Source organism: Xiphophorus maculatus, chromosome 18 (genome assembly GCF_002775205.1).
Source record: "Xiphophorus maculatus strain JP 163 A chromosome 18, X_maculatus-5.0-male, whole genome shotgun sequence".
NCBI lineage: Eukaryota > Metazoa > Chordata > Actinopteri > Cyprinodontiformes > Poeciliidae > Xiphophorus > Xiphophorus maculatus.
This window is the reverse complement of record NC_036460.1, coordinates 30,484,134-30,508,541: the sequence shown is the minus strand read 5'-3', so window position 1 is coordinate 30,508,541 and position 24,408 is coordinate 30,484,134. Positions and strand designations below refer to the sequence as shown.

The window sequence follows — 24,408 nt, the reverse complement described above, 5'->3', positions numbered from 1 at the left end:
AGCAAGTCCACCTCTGACTGAAGAAAAACTGAACGAAGACCATTGATGGTCAATGTGACTGAATTAGAACAATTCTGCATTTATGTGTGGCTCAAAATTCCTCCACAGCTGGAAAAGACTCATCACAAATTATTGCAAATGCTTGATTGCAGTTGGTTTCCCCTTTTTAGGGGAAATTCACTTTTTCACAAAGGGTAAATGCAAGTTTGGATTTTTTTCCTCCCTTAATAATGAACACCATTTGAAAACAGCATTTTGTGTTTACGGGTGATGTCTTTGACTAATATCAAAATTGGATCGACATTTTGAAACACTCGAGTGTCATATATACTGTATATATACTGTATATACAGTATATACATATATATGTATATATACATATATATATATATATATATATATATATATATATATGAAATCAGGAAAGAGGCAAACCCTTTTTCACACCACTCTACAGATATTGCTTTTCTACAGAAAGTTGTTGACATGCACTTCCACTGACAGGTTCTGAAACTACATTTACAATCATCACAAAGATTCAATCTTTAAGGCCACGAATTGACTAAGCAAATGCATTTTATTTCAACCTCATCACAACAGAGCATGTCGAAAACGTGGGTGTGTTTTCTGGGGCTAATAATCAGTGAGATCTGTGTTCGTCACACACATCACAGCTTTTAAAGGAGGGCTGAATATTTTAGAATAATGCTGACAGATTGAATTGATTCCAAAGGGAAATCTAAAGAATGTTACTATTGTAACCATGCCAATGATTGCACACATGAATTCATATAAACTACTCTGCTGTGAGAGAACATTATAATCAGATAGAGGTCCTAAAATGCAGATAGGATTCAGACTATGGATTATTTTTGGGATAAATGAATTCTTTGCCACAACCAAAATGCTTTTCATAAAGAGTTACTCATATCCTGTAATGCAGTGGTTCTGACCCAGAACCTTTCCCAGGGCACATTTTAAGTTTTTAAACAAGAAACTCTTTGTAGAGGCGTGATTGACTAAAACAGTTAGAAACAAACATGTACAAACAAAAGAGCAAGGAATGATAAAGTTGGATATTCTTTCCAACATATCAAGTCTCCAATGAAACCAGACATTTTGATGCAAGTTCTGAACAAAATATGCTGTTCATGCAAGTTTCTGCATAAAACCAGGCTTAGAAACGACATCCTTGGTGGCCCAAGAGCAAAGCAGCCCTTTGTGTGAATCTTTGCACAGTAATTTTGAAAGTGTTTGGAAAAAGTTCTGCTGTATTTGTTTTATTATTTACTTAGAGTAATTCTGACCCAATTCAAATGTCCAGTAAATGTAGAATGTTATTCAGTAGCATACCTCTGACATTAGCAGCTTTACTTAAAAGTCTAACTTTCCATCACAAACATTACAGCCAAGATCAGCAAAATATTCTGCAAACTGATTCAAATGCATTAATACTTGTTGTATTAAAACATTATTGTATTTTTAAAAAATTGCATAAACCAATTAAAAAGACAAGCACAATTTCTTCCTTGCTTTCTAAATTAAAATCAGACCAAAAATCTCATATTGGATCAGTTAGAATTACATAAATTATTTCCATTTATTAATTGCCAGTTTTTTTGCAACTTTCTTTAAATTCACAAGTTCCTGTATATTTACTTAGAATCAATGATAACTGTCTTTTAAACTTTTACGCTGTGGATGGAAACTTCTGGTTTAATATGTAAGAGCAGGAGCAACTGGGTTTGACAGTGGAAAGGCTGGGAACCACTGCTCCATCCGAATCTGAGCATCCGAACAGAACCAGGACATCTGAACCGAAGGAAGTGATCGTGCAAGGAAGGTTTGATGGCAGAATCTTTAGAACTCCTTCAACTGAAACATCAGGAGCATCCTTCTATAAAATGTACGCTTATCCTTCTACATTTTTGCATAAAGTGAAAACTGTGCAGACGAATACCCATTTAGAAAGCATGTACTGTTTGTACGCGGGGCCTGTTGATTACCTCGCTGCATAATTCCTGCACGAGGCTCCTAATCTTTGGTAAATTAAACATTTGATGAGGGGAAAAAAAAAGAAAAGACAAATGCTTCCAACAACCAAAGTTTAAACATTTTTCACATCTCAAATAGAACATTTTTTTTGTTGTTGTTTTGTAAAACTTGGGGTATCTGTCCATTCTACAGACACATTTACAGTTGATTGTCTGGATACGAAGCAACGTGGGATCTAAAGAACCATTGCAACATTGCTGGTTGACGTAATAACAGGAATATGCCAAAGTGTACGGTTTGCAATAAATGTAAGTAGTTTACATCTGGCAAAAAAAAAAAAAAAAAATCTATACATCTTTGCAGGTATTGGGTACGATCATCAACAACTGTACTTTGTTTTCTAAAGATTTTATTGTCTACTCAGCAACTAATACATTAGTTCACCTTCAACTTTGTTCTAACAAGCTGCTGTCCCATTCATTTGTAAATCAAGACTTCAAATCCAAAAGGTATCAGTCGTTTTCTCCATGTGTCCACTTGAATAGATCAGAGCCGCGAGTTCTTCACTCCAGTGAAATGCTACGTAATTATTAGGTGCTTTCGGGTTCCAACGGGTCAGCTGGGGAAAAGGATGGTGCACAGCAGCATCTATTCCCACACAAGCGGAGACGGAGGCATTTCAGAGGGTTGAGCTACTGTGGAGCTGTTTAAAAGCAGGCCGACAAATTAATTAATGGGGAGTAGTCATTTGGTTATTGGCTCAAAGCAATACCTACGTGATTAATTACAATAGGATAATTCATGTCATAATAGTTCAACACATAAAGTTCATGTCAATATTTCAACCAGAAACTTCATAGAACTGAAATCAATGTTATAGGCACTTAAAAATAAGCGAGGTCAATGGCCACACAATTCCATGTGGACAGAAGGTGACTGGCCAACTTTACCTTGATTGTTTGGCAAGATTTACGTAAAAATAAAATACCAGAACATCGGAATTTTTCATGAAGCAATATGTCCTTTCAGTGTTGCAAGAAAGATGTTTGAGGGCAAAACCTGAATAACAGCAGTTTAAGTTCTTAGTGTAAATGTTTGACGGGCAGCAGCAGCATACAGTACATACCTCTAACTTTATTTTAACACTTCGCCACTTTACAACCACTAAATTCGAGGTATTTTGTTGGGATGTGGGTTAAACCAACACAAAGCAGTCAAGTGTTGTTTAAAGTTTCAACTGTAAAGTGGAAGACCAATTATCGTTTCCCTTTTTAAAAAAAAATCTAAATCTGAAAGGTTTGGGACGGTATTTAGATCTATCATAGAAGCACTGTTAGAAGCTTAAAGTTTTTGCACATCTTCAGACTGAAGTCATTGCAAATAGAGCTTGTCTGGCTTTCTTTCTTTCATCAGAGGTTTTCTTCTCGTCACTCGAAGGCCAGATTGGAGACTGCATGTCTCAGATTTGTCCTGTTAGCCAAATGTCCCACATGAACCCATGTTACCATAGGCTACATGCTGCTTCTGGTGACATTTAAAAGGTATTTTCTTCATCAGTATCAGAGTAAAAGGCAAGTTTCTAAAATTTTTCACTGAAAAACAAAAAAAACTAAAGTTATTTATAAAGCCATGCTTCCCTTCCGTTCCATTTCAAAATGACATTTTATTTATTGTCAACAAGTGATTGTGCTTGTCTATTACACAAAATACAAATAAAATATACTGAAGCTTTGTAGTAGTTTGTAGTGGTTCAGACGTGATAAATGTGTTAAGAGCGTGAACACTTTTGCTCACTACAGAAGCTGGAGACACTGTGGGATTTCTAACCTTTACAGATGTTTCAAACTTGGAGTTCCTACTAACAGACTTGTTCAGTAGATTTTTGTCCCACGACTAAATGAGTGTTTTTGAGATTCATTAGACCAGTTGAAGGCAGCTGGAGCCAAGCCAGTTTAAAAGAACAAAACACACCACTAAGCGGTGGCAATGGAAGATATTTTCAGAATTTTGACACCATATTTTTGTTGCACATCCTATAAATTGAAAGACTTAAAATAATTTAGCTTTAACCCACAGATCTGAACAGTGTTTTGTGTTTTTCATAATGTGTTGTTGGGAGTTGGGAACATTTTATTTGATGTGAGGTTGTTTGTGGTTGTTTGTTTGTATTACACGCAACACTCTTTTACATTTCTGTTTATATTGATGAGGGTTTATAGTTCTTCAAATCTGTTTTTTTGTGTGTTTTGTTAAAAGTTTTGGTTCCACAACAGCATGTTTTAATGAGGTGGGGAAAGCACCTGATGACAGGTTAAACACTTTGTCGATGTTTAACCTAGATTGCCCATAACAGTCAACCTGGACCGTTGCCATGGTTATTCAGACACAGTCACAGCCTTCTGGGTATTTATACAAATTTACACATGTATTCATGGGCGGAGACGGGGCGGTGTATGTGGCGGCTGCAGCTGCCCATGGTTTTATATTTTTGTGAAATATTTCCCCAACTTTTAGTGTGAAAGCTGCACACTTTTTAATACATGAGCCCTCAAGTATGTTTTTGATAAGGAAACAACATTGTAACATGATATGAAGCTAAAAAAGTCAATTTGACATAATACTGCCCCTTTAAGTTTTTAAGCAGAGGCAGAAAGATTTAGAGTCAGACTGACAGATATTTAAGACTCTTCATATGGTCATCTATCTTGAGAAAAAACCCTTGAGAAAAAGTTACATGATGTTTGGTGCGGTGTAATTTTGGGAAATTCAGCTTCTTCTTTTTTTCACTAAACATTACATCACTAAAACTTGTTTAGCTGGTAGCTTTCTATACCTGCTGTTATCTAACTGAGTTTCCAAGCAATAAACATGTTCGATAACTAAAACTGAAACGGCTCTGGATGAAGAAAAAATGTACTTTATTACTTCACTGAGTAACAGTAGGCAGATGTACCATCTGAATGTACAGCAGTCATTAAGAACAGTCCTGCTTTCTGCAATCTTCTTCTGCTTGATCTCCTTCTGTTGCCATTATAAGTTCCAGGAAGCATACACTGCCCTCTACTGGCAAAAACCTAAGATTACAGCTTGACTTATTATGAAGCAGTTTGGATATGAAATGTTTTCAGGCAGATATAATAATAATAATAAAAAATATATAAATTTAAGATAATTTTCTCTGCTCCATGGGTAATTGTTGACCATCCCAATAAAACCATCCATTTATTCATTATTTGTTATGATCTAGATTAAAGCTTCTGAACAAAAAACAAGAGAACCGACAAGAAGGACTTTTTGGCAGGTATTTCATGATACTTTAAGCACATACACAGTTTGTTTGGCTAAAGACAATGAATGAAAACACTCAAATGAAGGCCTTTCTTTTGAACATTGCCTGATGACTGTATGTAGTGAGAACATGACTCCTTACCTTATGAAGCTTTTGAAAGCAGCTGATTGAGGGTTAATGCAGAGCGCCACCCGACTCCCCTTCTGTTGTTCCAAAATGAACTGATGGATGATCTCTATGTGGGGGTGGGGGGGTAAAAAATTACTTTTCATTTATCCAAATTCATGCTCGTGTTTCAAATTCCTTCAGTTGCATTTCAAATCAAATAAAAATGGTAATTTGTGTCATTTAATCTAAAATAAAACAAGAAAATGTTTCTCTGGTGTCTTCAACAGAGTACAAATTCCTTGTACTGCACTCTTTTTGCACATTTTCTTATGTTTTATTATATTGCACAGTTTTTCATCTGCCCAACAAATGTTTATATATTAATATATAAACAATACCACCAAAATATCAGACTGCTAAGAGCAAAGAAAGCTTACCTTTGACCTGCCTCACAGAGGTCAGGTTTTTCTCAAAACCATCGTCAAACTTGGAGTTTGTGACCGGTTCAAAGTCACTGGTGTAAACCCGGCCGGAGGATGTGGTGTAGCAGCATTTGCACATACACGTGTGGTAGCGCAGTCGACCCTCGTCTAGGTAAGGGTGAGCCAAAGCGTCCTTGGCAGAAATCCTCTTAGACTAGAAACCAAATAGAATAGATAGATGGTCTGTAAGGTTGCTTAGTTGAATTTCATTGAAGACATTAGCTTTGAAGGACTTTCTGAGAGAGTCCTGTTCACTTTGATCATTTTAGGAATGGTCCTCCTCTCTCAATTAAAAGGCACAGAGGAAGAAGAAACTTGTTGGGAACAAACATGGGAATAAAGGACTGTGTGACATTCTCATCTAGTTGGGATCCAGATAAGAACTGCAGTAACAACCCCTGACTCAGATTCACAGGAAAACTGAAGTATGTATACATTCAGCATAGGCTGGAAAACTCACCTCCATTGTGATGTAGTGTTACTGAAGGGCTTCAGATCACAGACCAGCTCTTAGCTTGTCTTTGAAAGCCGAGAGCTAATCCCTCAGCTTTCCCATGATCAGCCTCAACCAATGACGCAATAAGAATGAAACAACTACCCCCCCCCCCCCCCCCCCAAAAAGAAGCAATGAAAGTAGTACGTTGGATTATTTTCCTCAGGATTCTTTGAGATGAGGGAAAATGTATGCAGAAGGGTGGCTTTACTCTGATGTTCATCTCTCTGCTTGGCAAATTCTAAATAAAACATGTAGACAGCATGCTTACCAATTTGTAAAAAAAAAAAATTTTAATTTATGCCTCATGATTAAACTGATAATCTTTTGTTGTTTTGTACAGCCCACATGTGAATGTCCTTCATGCAATGCAGGTAGGGAATGGAGATCTCTGGAAAAAGATCGAATTAGAGCAGCAACGTTGCAGCCTGTATAAATCTAAATATGAGAACATACATGATGTCCAGGAGGAATATTGAAGAACAAGGTTTCCTTTGAGTACTTTCACACAGTCATACTGTTCTCTAGACTTTAATGCAGTTTTCTGGCCCCCAATCGGCTGCGCAGCCCATCACCACCGTTTCTAAAAGTCCTAGAGGAAACGCTGGACTCAGTGAAAACATTTGAACATGTAATGAACAAGGAATGACTTACTGGATCAAACACCAGCATCCTGCATAACAGATGAACTGCTTCGTGGGTTGCCTGGCTAGACAGTGTGTACAGAACAGGGAGGGATGGCTGTAGGAACAAACACATTGAAAGGAGAACCAGTTCAGTGACTCCTGAATAAACAACAAAAAAAGACACAGAATTAGTTTGATATACTGCAATAGGAGATATATGATTTCTTGAAAACCTCATAGGCAAAGAAGTATTTCACCTAACACCTTTACATTTAAATCTAACAAATTAATCATTTTTTAGCTAAAAATTTTCAAGGATTTTCAAAGAAACTCGCAATAATCAAGGAGTTCTGGATACCGTTCCAGTTTGAGAACATGACCTCAATACTGCCCTGTGCAATGTACAATCAGTAAGAAATAGAAATTAAAGCTGCAAGCAGCCTCGGGCGGCCCTCGCAGCAAGCGCCGCTCCGGCCTATTGGCCACCGCGGGGGTTCCAGCCACCGCAGAAGCTCTCGCACGATTTCCAGAGCCGCAGCCAACTCCCCACCGCAGAAGCTCCGCCGCAGTTTCCAGCACCGCCGCCCGCTAGCCACCGCAGAAGCTGTCGCGCATTTTCCACACCCATCCACCAGGCGACACGCGTGAATGCGTTCGGCAGCGCTCCCCGACGACTGTCAAAAAATCTGGTGCAGATCGGTCGATGCGTCGAGGAGATACAGCCCATGTATTAACTTAGGGGGCGCAGTGGAGCCAAATTACATTTCAAACCCGTCGGGCTCTTTAGAGGTGAACAAAGGTCATACATATCCAGTTTGGCGCCAATCGGATGATCTATGCCTGAATAAGAGCCAAACGTATGTATATGGCGAGGGACTGATATTCGCCATTTGGCCACGCCCACACGGTTCAGCCAGCAGCGAGCATTGACAGAGTTTATCATCCGAATCATCTTGATTAGGTCAAGAGAGCCATAAACAGAGCTTTCCAAGGAAAAAAATGGCACTTCCTGTTGTGAGGGGGCGGGGCTTAGATGACGTCATAATGTGATGACGTAGGATCGACGGGCATACCACCAGGATTACTCAGGCAAAGTTTGATGCAGCTCGGTCAAAATATGTGGAATGTAGAGGCAAACGTATACGAACGGCGTTGCCGCCATTGAAAACACTTGGCACTTTAAAGCAAGCGAGACCAACTTCCTATCTGTCATCCAACACAGAATCACCTTGATTAGGTCAAGAGAGCCATAAACAGAGCTTTCCAAGGAAAAAAACGGCACTTCCGGTTCCGAGGGGGCGGGGCTTAGATGACGTCATAATGTGATGACGTAGGATTGACGGGCAAGCCTCCAGGATCACTCAGGCCAAGTTTGATGCAGCTCGGTCAAAATATGTGGAATGTAGAGGGAAACGTATACGAACGGCGTTGCCGCCATTGAAAACTCTTGGCACTTTAAAGCAAGCGAGATCAACTTCCTATCTGTCATCCAACACAGAATCAACTTGATTAGGTCAAGAGAGCCATAAACAGAGCTTTCCAAGGAAAAAAACGGCACTTCCGGTTCCCAGGGGGCGGGGCTTAGATGACGTCATAATGTGATGACGTAGGATTGACGGGCAAGCCTCCAGGATCACTCAGGCCAAGTTTGATGCAGCTCGGTCGAAACATGTGGAATCTAGAAGCAAACGTATGGCATCGGCGTTACAGGTCACTTCGCCACGCCGCCACGCCCAGCTGCTATCTCAAAGCCGGTCGGGGTTGGAATCCTCAACACACCAACATGTCTTCTGTGTCTGGACACAGTTTCATGTTGATTAGGTCAAAGGGCTAAGAGAGCGACCGTTCACAGTAAAACATGACACTTCCTGTTCTCAGGGGGCGTGGCCTAAGTGATGTCATCATTTGACCATATGGTATTGTAGGGGACCCGATGCCGATCAATCACTGAAAGTTTGGTCCCTCTATGTGCTTTTGTATAGGAAATATAAGAGTTTCGTGTTTCATGGCGAGTAGGTGAACTTTGACCCCTGCTAACCCCCCTTCAACATGCTCCAAAACTCACCAATTTGATAACTTTAAATCAAACATGCCTTATGATCAGACTGACCAAGTTTGAAGTCGATCAATCGAAATCCCTAGGAGGAGTTCGATCAAATACGAAGGCTGTAAACGTCAAAATCGAGGTAAAAAATGGACGTTCAATACAAAATGGCCGACTTCCTGTGATAGTTGGCTAATAACATTAAATGTAAGTTCTGAGTCTTTTGGTGAGCTCTACAAGTGTACCAAATTTCATGTCTCTACGATGAAGTACGTTCATACCATTGTGTCAACAGAAAATTGCTAGTTGCCGCCGTTCAGCAATTTTTTTTGCGATTTTTGCGACAACCTTAAAATTCAAAATTTTTAAATTTTCTAGTCGCCACCGCCAAGTTTGGTGAGTTTTTGAATATGATAAAGCCCCCAAAAAGGCTCCTCTTTAGGGGGGCAGAATCGTAATAATAATAATAATAATAAGAAACAGTACAGAAACAATAGGCCTTCGCAGCGCTTTGCTGCTCGGGCCTAATTAAAGCTGCAAGCAGCCTCGGGCGGCCCTCGCAGCAAGCGCCGCTCCGGCCTATTGGCCACCGCGGGGGTTCCGGCCACCGCAGAAGCTCTCGCGCGTTTTCCAGAGCCGCAGCCAACTCCCCACCGCAGAAGCTCCGCCGCAGTTTTCAGCACCGCCGCCCGCCAGCCGCCGCAGAAGCTGTCGCGCATTTTCCCCGCCCGGCCACCGGGCGACACGCGTGAATGCGTTCGGCGGCGCTCCCCGACGACTGTCGAAAAATCTGGTGCAGATCGGTCGATGCGTCGAGGAGATACGGCCGATGTATTAACTTAGGGGGCGCAGTGGACCAAATTACATTTCAATCCCGTTGGGCTCTTTAGAGGTGAACAAAGGTCATACATATCCAGTTTGGAGCCAATCGGATGATCCATGTGTGAATTAGAGCCAAACGTATGAATATGGCGAGGGACTGATATTCGCCGTTTGGCCACGCCCACATGGTTCAGCCAGAAGCGAGCAATGACAGACCTCATCATCCGAATCATCTTGATTAGGTCAAGAGAGCCATAAACGGAGCTTTCCAAGGAAAAAAACGGCACTTCCGGTTCCGAGGGGGCGGGGCTTAGATGACGTCATAATATGATGACATAGGGTCGTCAGGGATCCCGCCATGGTCACTCGTGCAAAGTTTGGTGCAGAAGCTATCGACCGTTCACAGTAGAATTACAAATTTTTAATTTTTTCCTACATTACAAAATTGAACTCTGTAGGGCAATGCTGCCCTCTGGTGTCGCAGTACTGAAATAATGAAACTATTTCAGTAATTTCAGTTATTCGACACCAGAGGGCAGCATTGCCCTACACATGACAAAGCCCTTTGTATTACACAGTCGATCACAGGGGAACTTTGAGCCTTGCTAACCCCCCTTCCACATGTTCAAATGTCACCATATTGATAACTTTGAATCAGACATGCCTTATGATCAGACTGACCGAGTTTGAAGTCGATCAATCGAAATCCCTAGGAGGAGTTCGATCAAATACGAAGGCTGTAAAAGTCAAAATCGAGGTCAAATGAAATTCAATCTAAAATGGCCGACTTCCTGTTGGGTTTAGAGCATGGCTCTAAGAGACTTTTTTGTACGTCCCGACAAGATACACATGTGTACCAAGTTTCGTAATTCTAGGATAAAGCATGGCATGGGGCTGTTCATTTAAAATACTCTAGGGGTCGCTATAGAGAAATTAGGCCACGCCCACCAAATTTTGTTATGAATTCCTGTCGGTGGGTGTACAAGGATCCATCCTAGTGAGTTTGAAGCAGCTGGGCCCGAAATTGTGGAATTCAGAGCCAAACGAAATTCGACGGCGTTCGCAACGCCGCCACGCCCACCTGCTTCATCGCAGCCGGTCGGGGTTGGAATAACTCAACACACCAACATGTCTTCTGTCTCTGGACACAGTTTCATGTTGATTAGGTCAAAGGGCTAAGATAGCGACCGTTCACAGTAAAACATGACACTTCCTGTTCTCAGGGGGCGTGGCCTACTTAAAAAAATAATTTCACCACAGGGTATTTTAGGACACCCGATGACGATCAATCAATGAAAGTTTGGTCCCTCTCTGTGTTTTTGTATAGGAAATATAAGAGTTTCGTGTTTCATGGCGAGTAGGTGAACTTTGACCCCTGCTAACCCCCCTTCAGCAAGCTCATACAGTCACCAATTTGATAACTTTAAATCAGACATGCCTTATGATCAGACTGACCGAGTTTGAAGCCGATCAATCGAAATCCCTAGGAGGAGTTCGATCAAATACGAAGGCTGTAAACGTCAAACTCGAGGTCCAAAATGGACCTTCAATACAACATGGCCGACTTCCTGTTGGGTTTAGAGCATGGCTCCAAGAGACTTTTTTGTACGTCCTGAAAAGATACACATATGTACCAAGTTTCGTAATTCTAGGATAAAGCATGGCCTGGGGCTGTTCATTTAAAATACTCTAGGGGTCGCTATAGAGAAATTAGGCCACGCCCACCAAATTTTGTTATGAATTCCTGTCGGTGGGTGGATAAGGATCCATCCTAGTGAGTTTGGAGCAGCTGGGCCCGAAATTGTGGAATTCAGAGCCAAACGAAATTCGACGGCGTTCGCAACGCCGCCACGCCCACCTGCTTCATCGCAGCCGGTCGGGGTTGGATTACTCAACACACCAACATGTCTTCTGTCTCTGGACACAGTTTCATGTTGATTAGGTCAAAGGGCTAAGATAGCGACCGTTCACAGTAAAACATGACACTTCCTGTTCTCAGGGGGCGTGGCCTACTTAAAAAAATAATTTCACCACAGGGTATTTTAGGACACCCGATGACGACCAATCTCTGAAAGTTTGGTCCCTCTCTGTGTTTTTGTATAGGAAATATAAGAGTTTCGTGTTTCATGGCGAGTAGGTGAACTTTGACCCCTGCTAACCACCCTTCAACATACTCCAAAACTCACCAATTTGATAACTTTAAATCAAACATGCCTTATGATCAGACTGACCAAGTTTGAAGCCGATCAATCGAAATCCCTAGGAGGAGTTCGATCAAATACGAAGGCTGTAAACGTCAAAATCGAGGAAAAAAATGGACGTTCAAGACAAAATGGCCGACTTCCTGTGATAGTTGGCTAATAACATTAAATGTAAGTTCTGAGTCTTTTGGGGAGCTCTACAAGTGTACCAAATTTCATGTCTCTACGATGAAATACGTTCATACCATTGTGTCAACAGAAAATTGCTAGTTGCCGCCGTTGAGCAATTTTTTTTGCGATTTTTGCGACAACCTTAAAATTCAAAATTTTTAATTTTTCTAGTCGCGACCGCCAAGTTTGGTGAGTTTTTGAATATGATAAAGCCCCCAAAAAGGCACACGAAGAGGTGGGAAGAATAATAATAATAATAATAATAATAAACAGTACAGATACAATAGGCCTTCGCAGCGCTTTGCTGCTCGGGCCTAATTAAAGATCTATAATAAAAGCAAGGGACATAGAGGCCATAGAACCTGCTGGTCACTACCCCAGTGCATTCTAGGTTCTCTTTCCTAATGCATTAATGGCCCACATGACCTTTTTTTTTAAAGTCACATCAAACCATTCAAACTTCAGACTGATTACCTGCTTATGAGTTCCTCTGAGAATGTGCGCCCGTGCGCCTTCACATGCTGTCCTCATTGCCTCCATAGAAGGCGTCCCCAGTAGGTCAGTGATTAAATCCAGCTAGACACAGAAAAATCCATTTTAGAAATGCCTCCAAATGTGTGTCAACATGAAAACGCCTCCGAGAAAAACTCTTTAATCACTGGCTGGCCAAAGACGCAGAGTAAAGCAAGTGTGAAAAATACAGCAGCTTCCAAGCTTTACTCACACGTAGGCATGTGGCTCTGTTCTTATTTTTCATTATGATCCCAAAAGCTGTAGTTGGTAGAGGAAGAAGTTACCTGCTGAATGGGACTTTGAGCTTGGAAGAGGATGCGCCGACCCAGCAGCTCTGCAAAGATGCAGCCCACAGACCAAATATCGATGGAGTTGGAGTAGTGCCGGCTGCCCATAAGGATCTCTGGTGCTCTGTAGTACTGCGTCACAACTTCCTGAGTCATGTGCCGGGACTCATCCAACTCCTCCACACGGGCGAGCCCAAAATCACAGATCTAAACACAGAGACACAGAAACGCTACCATTAACCATTGTTTGTCATTTATATTCGTGCTGCTGTTTATGCTCCCAGGACCTTCTTGCTTCTTTTACTGAGAGCAAAACGTCTTTGTTCTTGACATGCCACCAAGTTGAAGATGGAACAAACATACCGACTATTACTCGTTCAATTTTGAAGAGCTTCTCTGGTTTGATTTTCAATTCTTGTTGATTTTGTGCTTTACCATGCAGACAATTTCTTCTCCCGATTTATTTATTAGAAATAAACGGCTATCATCCAGATATTATCTTCTCTCTCTCTGCCCTACAGTTTCTCCAAATAAGCTCGTTTCTCACTCTGAGTCACGACCAGTGATGTCACTAGTCGTGACTGAAGTCGGACCAGTTTTCTCAGTAACAAGTAATCTAACGGTTGCCATTTCAAATCCAGTAGTCAGACTACAGTTGCTTATAGAAATCACTTTGTGTTACTGTGCGTTACTATTTTCTTTTGGGATTTAATTGTATTTCCTCTAGGCATCTAGTCCAGTGATCGGCGTTTCTATGCGACAGTATCAGCAGTGACAGAAATGTAAACAATGGAGGGAAAAGGGAGATGCGCATTTTGTTGGTGGAAATACAAGAACTAATTTGAGGTTTTGTCGCCAATTCCTATTATTATAAGCGGCTTTGGGCTTTGTTTTCTTCTTTTTTTTTAAGTTGCTTGCAAATTTAATGAGTGGCGGGTTGCGCCTTTTTGGGCTCGTTTTTGAACGTGAAGTTGCTCATTTGGGCTTGGAAATAAGCAGAGACTCATAATAAATCCCAGAATTTGTCTGTTATTAAGGTAGTTTTAGTCAGACTCTCTCTGTCCATCATTTCCCGGATGATCCGTCCCGCTGTGTCTTTGTTAATGTCAAGTTAATATATTACCTGCGAATTCTGTCGAGCTATCCAGAAAATTGCAAACATCGAGACTAATATGAAACATGTAAAACAGCCACGAATGAACGTTTCCATAAAGTTGTGCAACTAAACGCCATTATAATGTCTTCAATGGTGGTGATTATTAATATTAAGATAAATGTCACAAATCTGTGCGGCAGCCATCTGAATTGTGGAGCCGCAGGAGGAGCTCTGTGCTCTGACACCAAACGCAGGGCCGTAACGCACAACCTGGAGGCTGGGGGGGAGAGAAGGGGGCTTTAAAATCCTTCTTAGAGTTTTTCAGACAATAGTGGACCACACAAAATCATACACACATTATTAATGTTTTTTATACTGTTGTAACCTTTAAACAATCTCCTCTTCAGTTCAACCTTATAAGTAGAGACACATTGTTGATGTTACCATTATAAAATAACTTGCAATTAAGTATTGGCAAAGATCAATGTAATTTTCACAGCATTGTTTTTGGCAGCTGCTGAAAGTAACTAAAAAGTTACTTTTAATGTAACTTAGTTACTTTCCAAATCAAGTAGTCAGTAATCTAACTGAGTTACTTTCTCAAGGTGTAATCAGTAATCCGATTAAAGTTACTTTTTCAAAGTAACTATGCCATCACTGGTCACGACAGCCTCTGTGACGTTACACTTCGACTTTAACAACAAACGTCAATCATTTCAAAAGAGTTTCTGACAGAATCCTGAACTATTACAACCACAAACCCAGCGAGCGCTGAAGCCGGGAAATTTTCTAAAAGGTTGCATTTTTATTTCTGTTTGTTTTAGATCATGTTCTTCCAGACAAGCAAATCAGACTGATGTTAGCTGTTGGATCTGACAAATCCATTGTCAAATTAAACATTTGTGAAGCATCTATTTAATTACAATTTCTTAACACACTTTACTATGGAAGTATGGAGCTATTTTTCTGTCTTAAAGCTTAAAGATATGAAGCCGTTTCTGATTTGGAGGAGAATCGATTCTGTGTGGTGATTCTGAACCATATTTAAAGGCACTAGGATGCAAAGATACATCATCAAACACATGCAAACAGACAGACAAATAGTAAACATTTTAAAACCTTCTGACAACACAGAATGAAAGTCAAGCAGAAACAAACTACTTCATTTCTTTTAGGAATATTGACCAAACACTTGCTATAAATGTAGACCTACAGCATAAATGCCTCTGATGACATAAATGGTAGCAACAGAACATTTTTCACACACCTTGAGCACACAGTTGCTGTTGACCAGGAGGTTGCCAGGTTTGATGTCTCGGTGCAGAATTCCAGCAGAGTGCAGGTATTTAAGTCCTGCATGTAACAAACCAAAAACATTTAGTAGATAAAAACAGTTCTGGAATCATTCAAATAACCAACTCCAGTCCTTCACCGACTAGTTTGAAAGCCTCGACTTTAACAGTTAGTTAAAGAAGCTCAGCATCGCAACATCCACATCATACTGAAACTTGATGTTTAAGTTTGATTCTTAGAGGGGAAAGTGAACAAGTCTTCCTACATATCTTCTAAAAAAACAAAAAAACAACAACATTATACATTGTAATATTTATTAATAAAGGCTCCAACAAAGAAAATTAAGTAAAACTCAAATATAAATTAATTACACATAGTGGAATAAAATTTTATTATATTTCTGATCATTTTGATTATTGTGGTTTACAGATAATGACACGCCAAAATCCTGTGCCTCAGAAATGATCGGATTATTACATAAGATCAATAAAGATCTACTGTAAATCTCATACAGAAATTTGAGGCTTCGTTTCTTCAAGCTCAGTTCTTGGTTGGGGCTCCTTTTGTATGAATTACTGCATCAGTGCGGTGTGACACGGAGCTGATCAGCCTGGGGCTCTGATGAGGTGGAATGACTTTGATAGTGACCTCTTGGTTCATCTTCCTCTTAACAGCTCATAGAGAACCTCTATGAGGTTCGGCTGAGGAAGGGCTGCTGAACCTCATCAGAGGCACTATGGTTCATTTGAGTACCATAGGCAGAGTGGCCAAATACCAGGTCCTTATGAAAAATGAAATCATCATGCAGTTTGTTAGCAGACTGATGCATGAAGTGCCCTGGCAGATGGAGAAGCTTTTTGGTTTTACTTTTTGCATTTTGGAAGTTATTTTATATAACTAGCTTTGGTAGTTATTTTTAATATTCTCTGCCCTCACAGCTGGATTGCTTGAAATTAATAGACTCGAGGGATTTTTACCTTATTTTCTCACAAGCTTAAAAAGGTACAAGACGTCTCTTGTCTCCACAAAGGACTATGACAAGCTACTGCAGAAATGAGCAGTGATGGAAATGAAGATTTATTGACTCGGAGAGGGAAAGTCAACAATGGAGATGGAAACGAGACTTTACCGATGATTCAAAACAATGAAGAGGTCTGATAAGCTGGAACTCTCTCCATGCTAAGCCAATGGACAAATCCCTTTCCCCAACTCATGGAAGACATTTAACGGAGCGAACGTCACACCGAGACGACACAAACTGGCCAGCCTTCTGGAGGACTGCTGCTTCAAACCCTTCACCCAGGGAAAAGCAGCAGCAACACAGTCAAAACAAGCAGCAGCAGCATTCCATCTGGGAACACAATGTATCCAATATTTTACTTTTACGCAACTTAATCTTAATTTTTAGAGATACAGAATTTTGGGTTTTCATTATCTGTAAGCCATAATCATAAAATTACAAGAAATAAAGGCTTAAAATGTTTCACTAACAGATCGATAAAAGGAGTTTCACTTTATGAAAATAGTGACGAAAAGGTTAAATGTTTCACAATATTCTAATTTTTGGAATCCAAAGTTACTGTTTCTTATTTTTTTGGTGTATTGCAGCAGGATTTAACCCATTTTTTGTTTCAGTAAATTCCCTCTTAATCCTACTGCTGTAAGAACACCAACATGATAAAAAAAAAAAAAAAAAAGAAAGAAGCACTTACCCCGAAGAATCTGATACAGAAAAACTTTGGCATGATCTGAGCTCAGAGGCTGTGGTGATACAATGATCTTATGGAGGTCACTTTGCATAAGTTCAGTCACAACATAGCTGAACGTTGGGAGATTAAGGTTGAAAACTAAAATATTAATGAACACTAGGTCAACAAAGCTGTTATACTTCAGATGTAGTTTGTATGTTCAGAAAGTTGTGGTTGAACTGCAGCGTCAGGAGCCTCCTGGTCTCCAAAGCCCCATTTCTGATGACTCTATTATGCAGAAGAAAACTGAGCCACTTTGCTACATCTGACTTTTTAATTTTTCAACATGAATTTGTAAAAATACAACTTTGTCCATCTCAAATATTTCCAAGGCTTTTTGGCTTATTTTGAATCCAACGTACAGGGTTTTAATTTCTGCAGTAAAGCACAAGCCAATCTATTATAGCAAATAGCTAACTGCCCACATCTCTATCTTGCAATAGAGAAGGAGAGAAAGCAATAATTTAAGCAGGTAAACACAATTTAAAAAAACAATCTGTAGAGATTTATCAGTTAACAACTGATAGCCAAACATGTCTTGTAACTGTTGTATGTAGATAACATTTTATGAAAGGTTAGATACTGCAACTATACTTTGTTTCTTTTGCCATGGCATATGTGCTTTTTAAATAATATTTAAACTTTGCCCAGAATAGAGAGAAGAGCCAGAAGAACCTGCTGAGAGGAACACTGTAGAACCTCACACTGCAGGTTGGTGGTGCCAAGGATTTCTGAAAGTATAATGGACAGCTGATCTCTTGGTTTTCAGGCTCCTCTCCTGTGCAACCAGACCCCAGTTTTAGTTTGTGAAGCAGACACCCGGTCTACTTTAATTGTAGACTTAAAATGTCCTTTTTGTTGAAGATTATAGTTAAAATGACTAAAGTTTCCGGTTCTATCTCTGTAGTCGTGTTGTCAGTGCTTGGGCAATGCATAAATTTGTCATAATACAAATATGAAACAAAGGGTTGTGGCAAGTACATGGTAGTATCTGGTATATACTACCATGTATAAAGTATACCATGTATACCAAGTATATGGTAATTTTCCTGAAAAGCATTCACAGTGTGCATAGAATGCCTATAAAAAGTATTCAACCCCTGAATGTTTTGCCCTTGATAATCAACTAAATTTGGGCATTTTAACAAAGACGGTGCATTTGGCAAATCTTCCAATTGTCCTTTAGTCCAGTTCAGTAGGAGACCAGCGGCAAGTCTTTAAAATTAGACCTAAAACCGACTCTTCACAAAGGCGCTAAAGTCACTATTTGGTAGCGAATACCTAAAGGATTTAATTTAGGCTTATGAAGAAGTCGTTTGTAGTTGTCAAGGGTTAGTGGATAATCTTCAGATTCTTCTGTGGGCAGGGATAAAATGATATCAAACTACCACACCAATGTGTTTAGCAATGAAGAACACTGTTCTTGTTTTTATGATCCCAAAAACAAAACAAGAACAATGCAGATCGGATGATCCACACAGCCATATCTAGAGACATAGGTGCTGAAATCATCTAGGGACGCACTGGACTCAAACTCCAATATAATTCTATTGGCCTTTTCAGAGGTTAACAAAGGTCATTTATATCCAGTTTGGCATAAATTACATGAGGTATATGTGATTTAGAGCCAACAGCAAGCAAATGGCAAGGGATTGGAATTTGCCATCGTGCTACACCCGCACAATCCAGACCAGAAACGCAGAGCCGAACCGGATCAGCTAATGGAAAATGAATCTGGTTGAGGCGGACTGGAACCACACCAGTTAAAGCCGCTCTAGTGGAAAAGCGCCTCATCCAGAAGGTCTGGATCCTCGGCTATTGAGAAACAATTGCTTCCTAGAGGTGTGGAGTCTGTTGTGGTTCTAAATTTCACCCAATGACTAACATTTATTCATGATGTATGTAACGCGCCAGTTCGATGCATTACATACGTCGAACTGTAATGAAGTTACAGTTCCATGAAGTTTGCCAGAAAGTTTCTGCACTGTAAACAACCATCTCCTGGAGTTCAGTTACACGGTTCTAAATACACAATAAATATTTATTTATTTAGAAACTGTGTTTCATTGGAGTCATTTGCTAAAACCAAAACAGTTCATATTATTTCTCATGAATTCACTCAGCATCCCATCTTGACAGGGAAAAAAAGTAGAAGTTTTTGCAAATTCATTAAAAAAGAAAGTTTTTCTTTATGACTTATTTGGGATATTATAATTTAATATACTACTTCAGTTGTAATTGTTATTTTATAGAGATGTATTTAATATCTGGTCCAAAACAGAGTATATTTGGAAATATTTAATAGAAGGGACTATATATGATGCTTTAGAAGTAGAAAAAGAAGAGTTTAACTAGAAGAAAAGATGGTGGGCTTCTTCTGAGTTCCAACACCCTGTCATATATCATAACTTATCTATGATTCATTCATCCTTTTTTATTCACTGAAATTCATTTGAATACGTCTGGCTCCTTCTGGTCTCTGGAATAGTGAGAAATACAACAGAAACTTTGTGTGGCGATTGGAGGCGGAGGTGCTTCTACTAAATAAACGGGGGTGCATATTTACATAAAAAGTTGTGTCATTTATGCAGTCACTTATTTTATACACTTTTATGTAATGGACAGTATTTTGTACAAATCAGTTTTCACTTTAACAATAAAGGTTTTTTTTGTCAAATATTTCTCTCGAGCCAAATCTTGTTGTTATTGTTGATTGGTAAAAACAACTAAATGGTAAAGCAGCTAAAGGGGTGAATACTTTTATAGGCACTGTGTTTAGCGTTTTGCTACAAATGAGAAGGAGAAGAAAAAGTGGAGCTACTTGAACAATATTAGTCTAAATCTGTAGAACGTTATTGGCACATCACACATACAAACACTAGCTGCGTGTCCATTAACCATAAAATTGCACAAATTGAAATTAGGAGGATACATTTTCTTAATGAAAACCTGACCAATTTTGAAATAACCAAAGTGGTCATCCTAGAGCGAAAAAGTTTTTGCTCTAAAATGATGTGTTGTTTTTTTTTTTGTGGATGTATCAAAATGGATGTATTGCGCAAAACTGCAATGGAGACACTTTTTATTCACGAGATCAACAGCCGGATGTCACTACTGGCGAAAACAAAGAAGAAGACGTCAGGAAGTGGTACAAAGATGTTGGCTTGTTTTTGGGGGGTTTTCGGACAACGTGCAGCTGGTTCCACCAGAGCTCTCACAACATCACACACACATAAAAAGTTGTCTGTCATTTAAGTGAGTCCATAGCTCTTCTGTAAAATTGACGTTTCCCACATTGACACACACACGCAGCCTTTCTCAAGTATAAGGCGACTGTCGTTCCAACACCTGATTAAGACGCCGACATCTCTTCTGATGGCCAACAGATGAGCCCTACCATAATGGCTGAATTCTGAATAATTTATGTCACCGTTTACATCTGTCGCCGACATGATTTTTTAATTTATTTCTTATTTAATAGAAATACGACATTTGCAAAATTGTGGGGGGTTTTCCCCAACCTTAGTAGAACATAGACAAAGATTTGCACACATTTGTAATGGAAACGCTGAAATATCCTCACACAGAAATAGGCTATCCAGTGTGCTGAACTGTGTTATCGATCTTTAAGTGAATCAAAAGCGTAAAGGATACATTTCTTCAAAGTAGTCGATGTGTGGAGGCTGCAGTATGTCCAAAGCAGAAAGTACCTGAGGACACAATGTTTACGTCAAGGTTACGAATAAATGTTTTTTTTGTTTCTTCCAGTGGTTGTCTGGAATCACCTGAAAATGTCTGGCTGTAACATTTAAGACAAATGTGCACTTACATTTTCATGTTTGAAGAAACACAACATCTTCAGTTCCCGAAAGACCCTTTTGCAAGAAACAAGATTCTGGAAGACATTGGGCATCTTTTTGAGAGCCACTCGCTTTCCATCTCTGGGATCCGTCACCGACCTTAAAACAGAGGATATACAACATTAGACAGACGGTCACGTTGACTGCATTGCAAAAAAAAAAAAAAAAAAGAAAAAGGAAAAAAGTTTGTACAGCTGCTTCAAGTTGTGCCTCAGAGCCTGTTAGCCTGGCGCACATTTATGTGTCTCGACAGTCATATAGTTTTCATAACACAGCCAAAATATTTGTTCTTAAAGGCTGATTTTTTTCTAGAAAGTTGTTTATTATTTCACATTCAATATGAATGACATATTTCAAATTATCTCATGTTTTGTTTTTACTGAGGCTCAGTAAAAACATTGTACGCGTCTACCGCAGCCTATCAGCGTTGGACCAGGCCTCGTCATAGCCAATCATCAAGCTAGCCTCCGTTTATCAGTGCCTCCATCCGCTCACCAGCCGAGCTCCAGCCACCTCCGCCCCTGCTCCACCCTCATCCTCCCGGCTCCTTCGAGCCTCCACCACCAGTGTGCTGCCCCCCGGGCAGGAAAACGTCTCAAATCCTCATCGCCAGCTGATCATCCAAGCTTATTGCAATTCACAGCGCCCACGTTTTCTGCTGGGGTCCGAGCCTCAAAACTTTAAATCATCCATGTGAATAAAACATTTTAACTCCAGGTTAAGTTTTAAGTTTATTCTTTTTGACAGTCGTCGCACTACTTATTGGTTTGGGAAGGTCAATTAAAGACTCCATTTCATAATGGCTTTGCACAGTGGCGCAGTTGGTAGAGCTGTTGTCTTGCAGCAAGAAGGTCCTGGGTTCGATTCCCGGCCCGGGATCTTTCTGCATGGAGTTTGCATGTTCTCCCTGTGCATGGTGGGTTCTCTCCAGGTACTCTGGCTTCCTCCCACAGTCCAAAAACATGACTGTTCGGTTCATTGGTCTAAATTCTGCCTAGAGTGTGTGTGTGTGGGTGTGTGTGTGCGCGTGGTTGCTTGTCCTGTCTGTCTCTGTGTTGCCCTGCGACAGACTGGCGACCTGTCCGGGTGACCTCAGCACCCCTCCTGACCCCATTAGGGACAAAGGTGTACAGAAAATGGATGGATGGATATGCTTCACTGTTTTGTTAGGTTCTGGGTTTTTGGAACAGGTGTCATTATGTTTGGTTTTGTTACATAATATTCAGGGAAGTACAGCTCTTTCATTTTCCTCTGGCTGCTGATCTGGCAAAAGCTTCTACTTTCACCTTGAGACGTTGGATGAAACAGTATGCAACCAGTAGCCAAAGGTTTACAGTTTTTTTTTTTCAGATCACTTCTTAATGGCAGAGAAATCTAATGTCTTTGAAATTTCTGCTTTAATTAAAGGTCTTAAATATTAATTCTGTACTTTAAGAATTCCTCAAAACAGAATTTTAAATATCTTTAAAAAAACAACAACAACAAGATGGTAAGCAAACTTAAGAATAACAGAAAAATTCCAAAAAGAAATTTTAGGTCTTAGTTTTAGTATGCGTGTCATTCTAAAATACGAAGAGGAAAAAGAGAGGTAGCTGAAAAGGGAAGATGTGAAGAAGTTAAGCAAACTTAAGAGCGTTGTACTTACCAGACGACTCCAAACGCACCGTAGCCAATGGGCCGATCAGGCTCTATGTCCAGCTGCTGCTGAAGGTGATGCGTGTTTTGCTGCTGCTGATGGTGGTGGTGGTGGTGAGACTTGACAGCAGCGGCTTGAACCTGGGCTGGAGCTGCAGCTGAAGCAGGTCCTGGAGCCTGTCCAGGCGCAGGAGAGGGGAAGTAGGGCTGCTGCTGGCCAGGATTGAGCATCACCGCTGCAGCCGCAGCAGTGGCTGTGTGCTGCTGCACCGTGCGCACCGCTGCAGCGGAACCCGGGTGCTGCAAGTGATGCTGTCCTGCTTGGTGGTGGTGGTGATGGTGCATGTGGGGAGGAGGGAGATGCTGCAGCTGGTGATGGTGATGGGCAGCCACTGCTGAGGAGCCACCGTTGTAAGCAGTCATCATTTTTGGAACGTTTGTGGCAGTTGTGCTGCAAAGAGCCATTCAGCAGCAAAAAAAAACAAAAAACAGTCTACCGGGTCAGAAAGTGGTGATGAAGGCTACCAGACTGGACCCTTACACTGAAAACTCAATAAAACAGAATCTGGCTTCAAAAGATCAACATCAGTTACTTTAAATCTTCACACAAAACGTAAATAAAACAGTTTGCCATAATGTTTATCATAATGCAACTTAAAAAAAAAAAGCAGCAGCTAACAAACTTCAGCCCCAGTTTTCTCACTTGTGTTTCAGTGATCTGAAACTAAAGATATTTTTGCTCAAATTTAAAGCAATGTCAAGTGTTTTAAAAAAAATGTAAAAAATAAAAACTTGACACAACCACACCAAAAATAATTAGTGGAAATAATCCTGAGCCCCCCTGAATAAATAAAGTTGTTGGATTTTGATGTCTTCCATTGTGTTGATTCCGCCGCGCTGTGATCTGGAGCCCGTCACATGGGAACAACAACATCCATCTAAAACAAGTGCCAAAGTTTTTTACAGGCTTCGAACCAGCGCCGCAAATCCTCCCATAAAGGGGGGTCCACGCAGCCGGGAAACTGCATCTGTTATTCCAAATGGACTCCTCTTCCTATTTTTGCGCGCAGAGCGAGGTAGCTATTCCGTAAACAGAGGTAATCTCCGAGCCGTGATTAACGGCGCAGATCCGGCGCAGAGGGGGTGTATCCCGGCTAAGGCGATAATACAACAGCAGACGCAAGCAGACAGACAGGCCCGAGCCGCCGCCATCCACTCACATGGAAGTGTTTGTTTAGAGAGAAACCCCCATCACCCCGACCAGAGGGGCTGTGACCACTGCTCAAAACATTAGAGCCCGAGCCCTCATAGTTCCTTCTAGATGACTTGATTTGCCGACGAAATCTTTGTTTTCGGCCTGTTTCGCTCTGTCCTCTAAACAAGTACGAGTCCAGAGAGACGCGAGAACAATGTGACAAAAAGTTCCTCTTCAACGCAAGATAAATAAATTTGCGTGCCGCCCGTGTGAAGACGAGAGTTTCTTAACCTGACAGCTCGGAGCTAGCTACCAGAGTGGGCAGCTTCATCTCCACACCGAAGTCCTCCTCCTCCTGTCGGTGTCAGGAAGGTTCACCGCGGCGGGCCGGGGTCCGGGGAGCCGGGCTGCGGGTCCTCTACACTTCAGCACGATGACGCTCCGCTGACATGATCCAACCGATCACAAGGTAAACAGGATAAACACTTGATCCAACATGGTGAACATAATCTTACCTACTCGGCGGTGAGATTTTACGGAACAGCTAACC

The 24,408-nt window shown here is 40.7% G+C and overlaps 1 protein-coding gene across 1 annotated transcript; it reads right to left on the bottom strand.

Annotated features, from left to right (window-relative positions):
- Positions 1-558: 558 nt before the first annotated feature.
- On the bottom strand, positions 559-24,408 carry nlk (nemo like kinase). Its single transcript, XM_005807478.3, has 11 exons — positions 22,674-24,408; positions 20,998-21,127; positions 20,823-20,878; positions 17,133-17,239; positions 15,395-15,480; positions 13,029-13,238; positions 12,706-12,807; positions 7,022-7,108; positions 5,830-6,028; positions 5,426-5,519; positions 559-2,698 (listed from the first exon to the last, which is right to left on the bottom strand). The coding sequence occupies exons 1-11, from the start codon at positions 23,126-23,128 to the stop codon at positions 2,644-2,646; spliced, it is 1,581 nt and encodes a 526-aa protein (XP_005807535.1). The 5' UTR covers positions 23,129-24,408; the 3' UTR covers positions 559-2,643.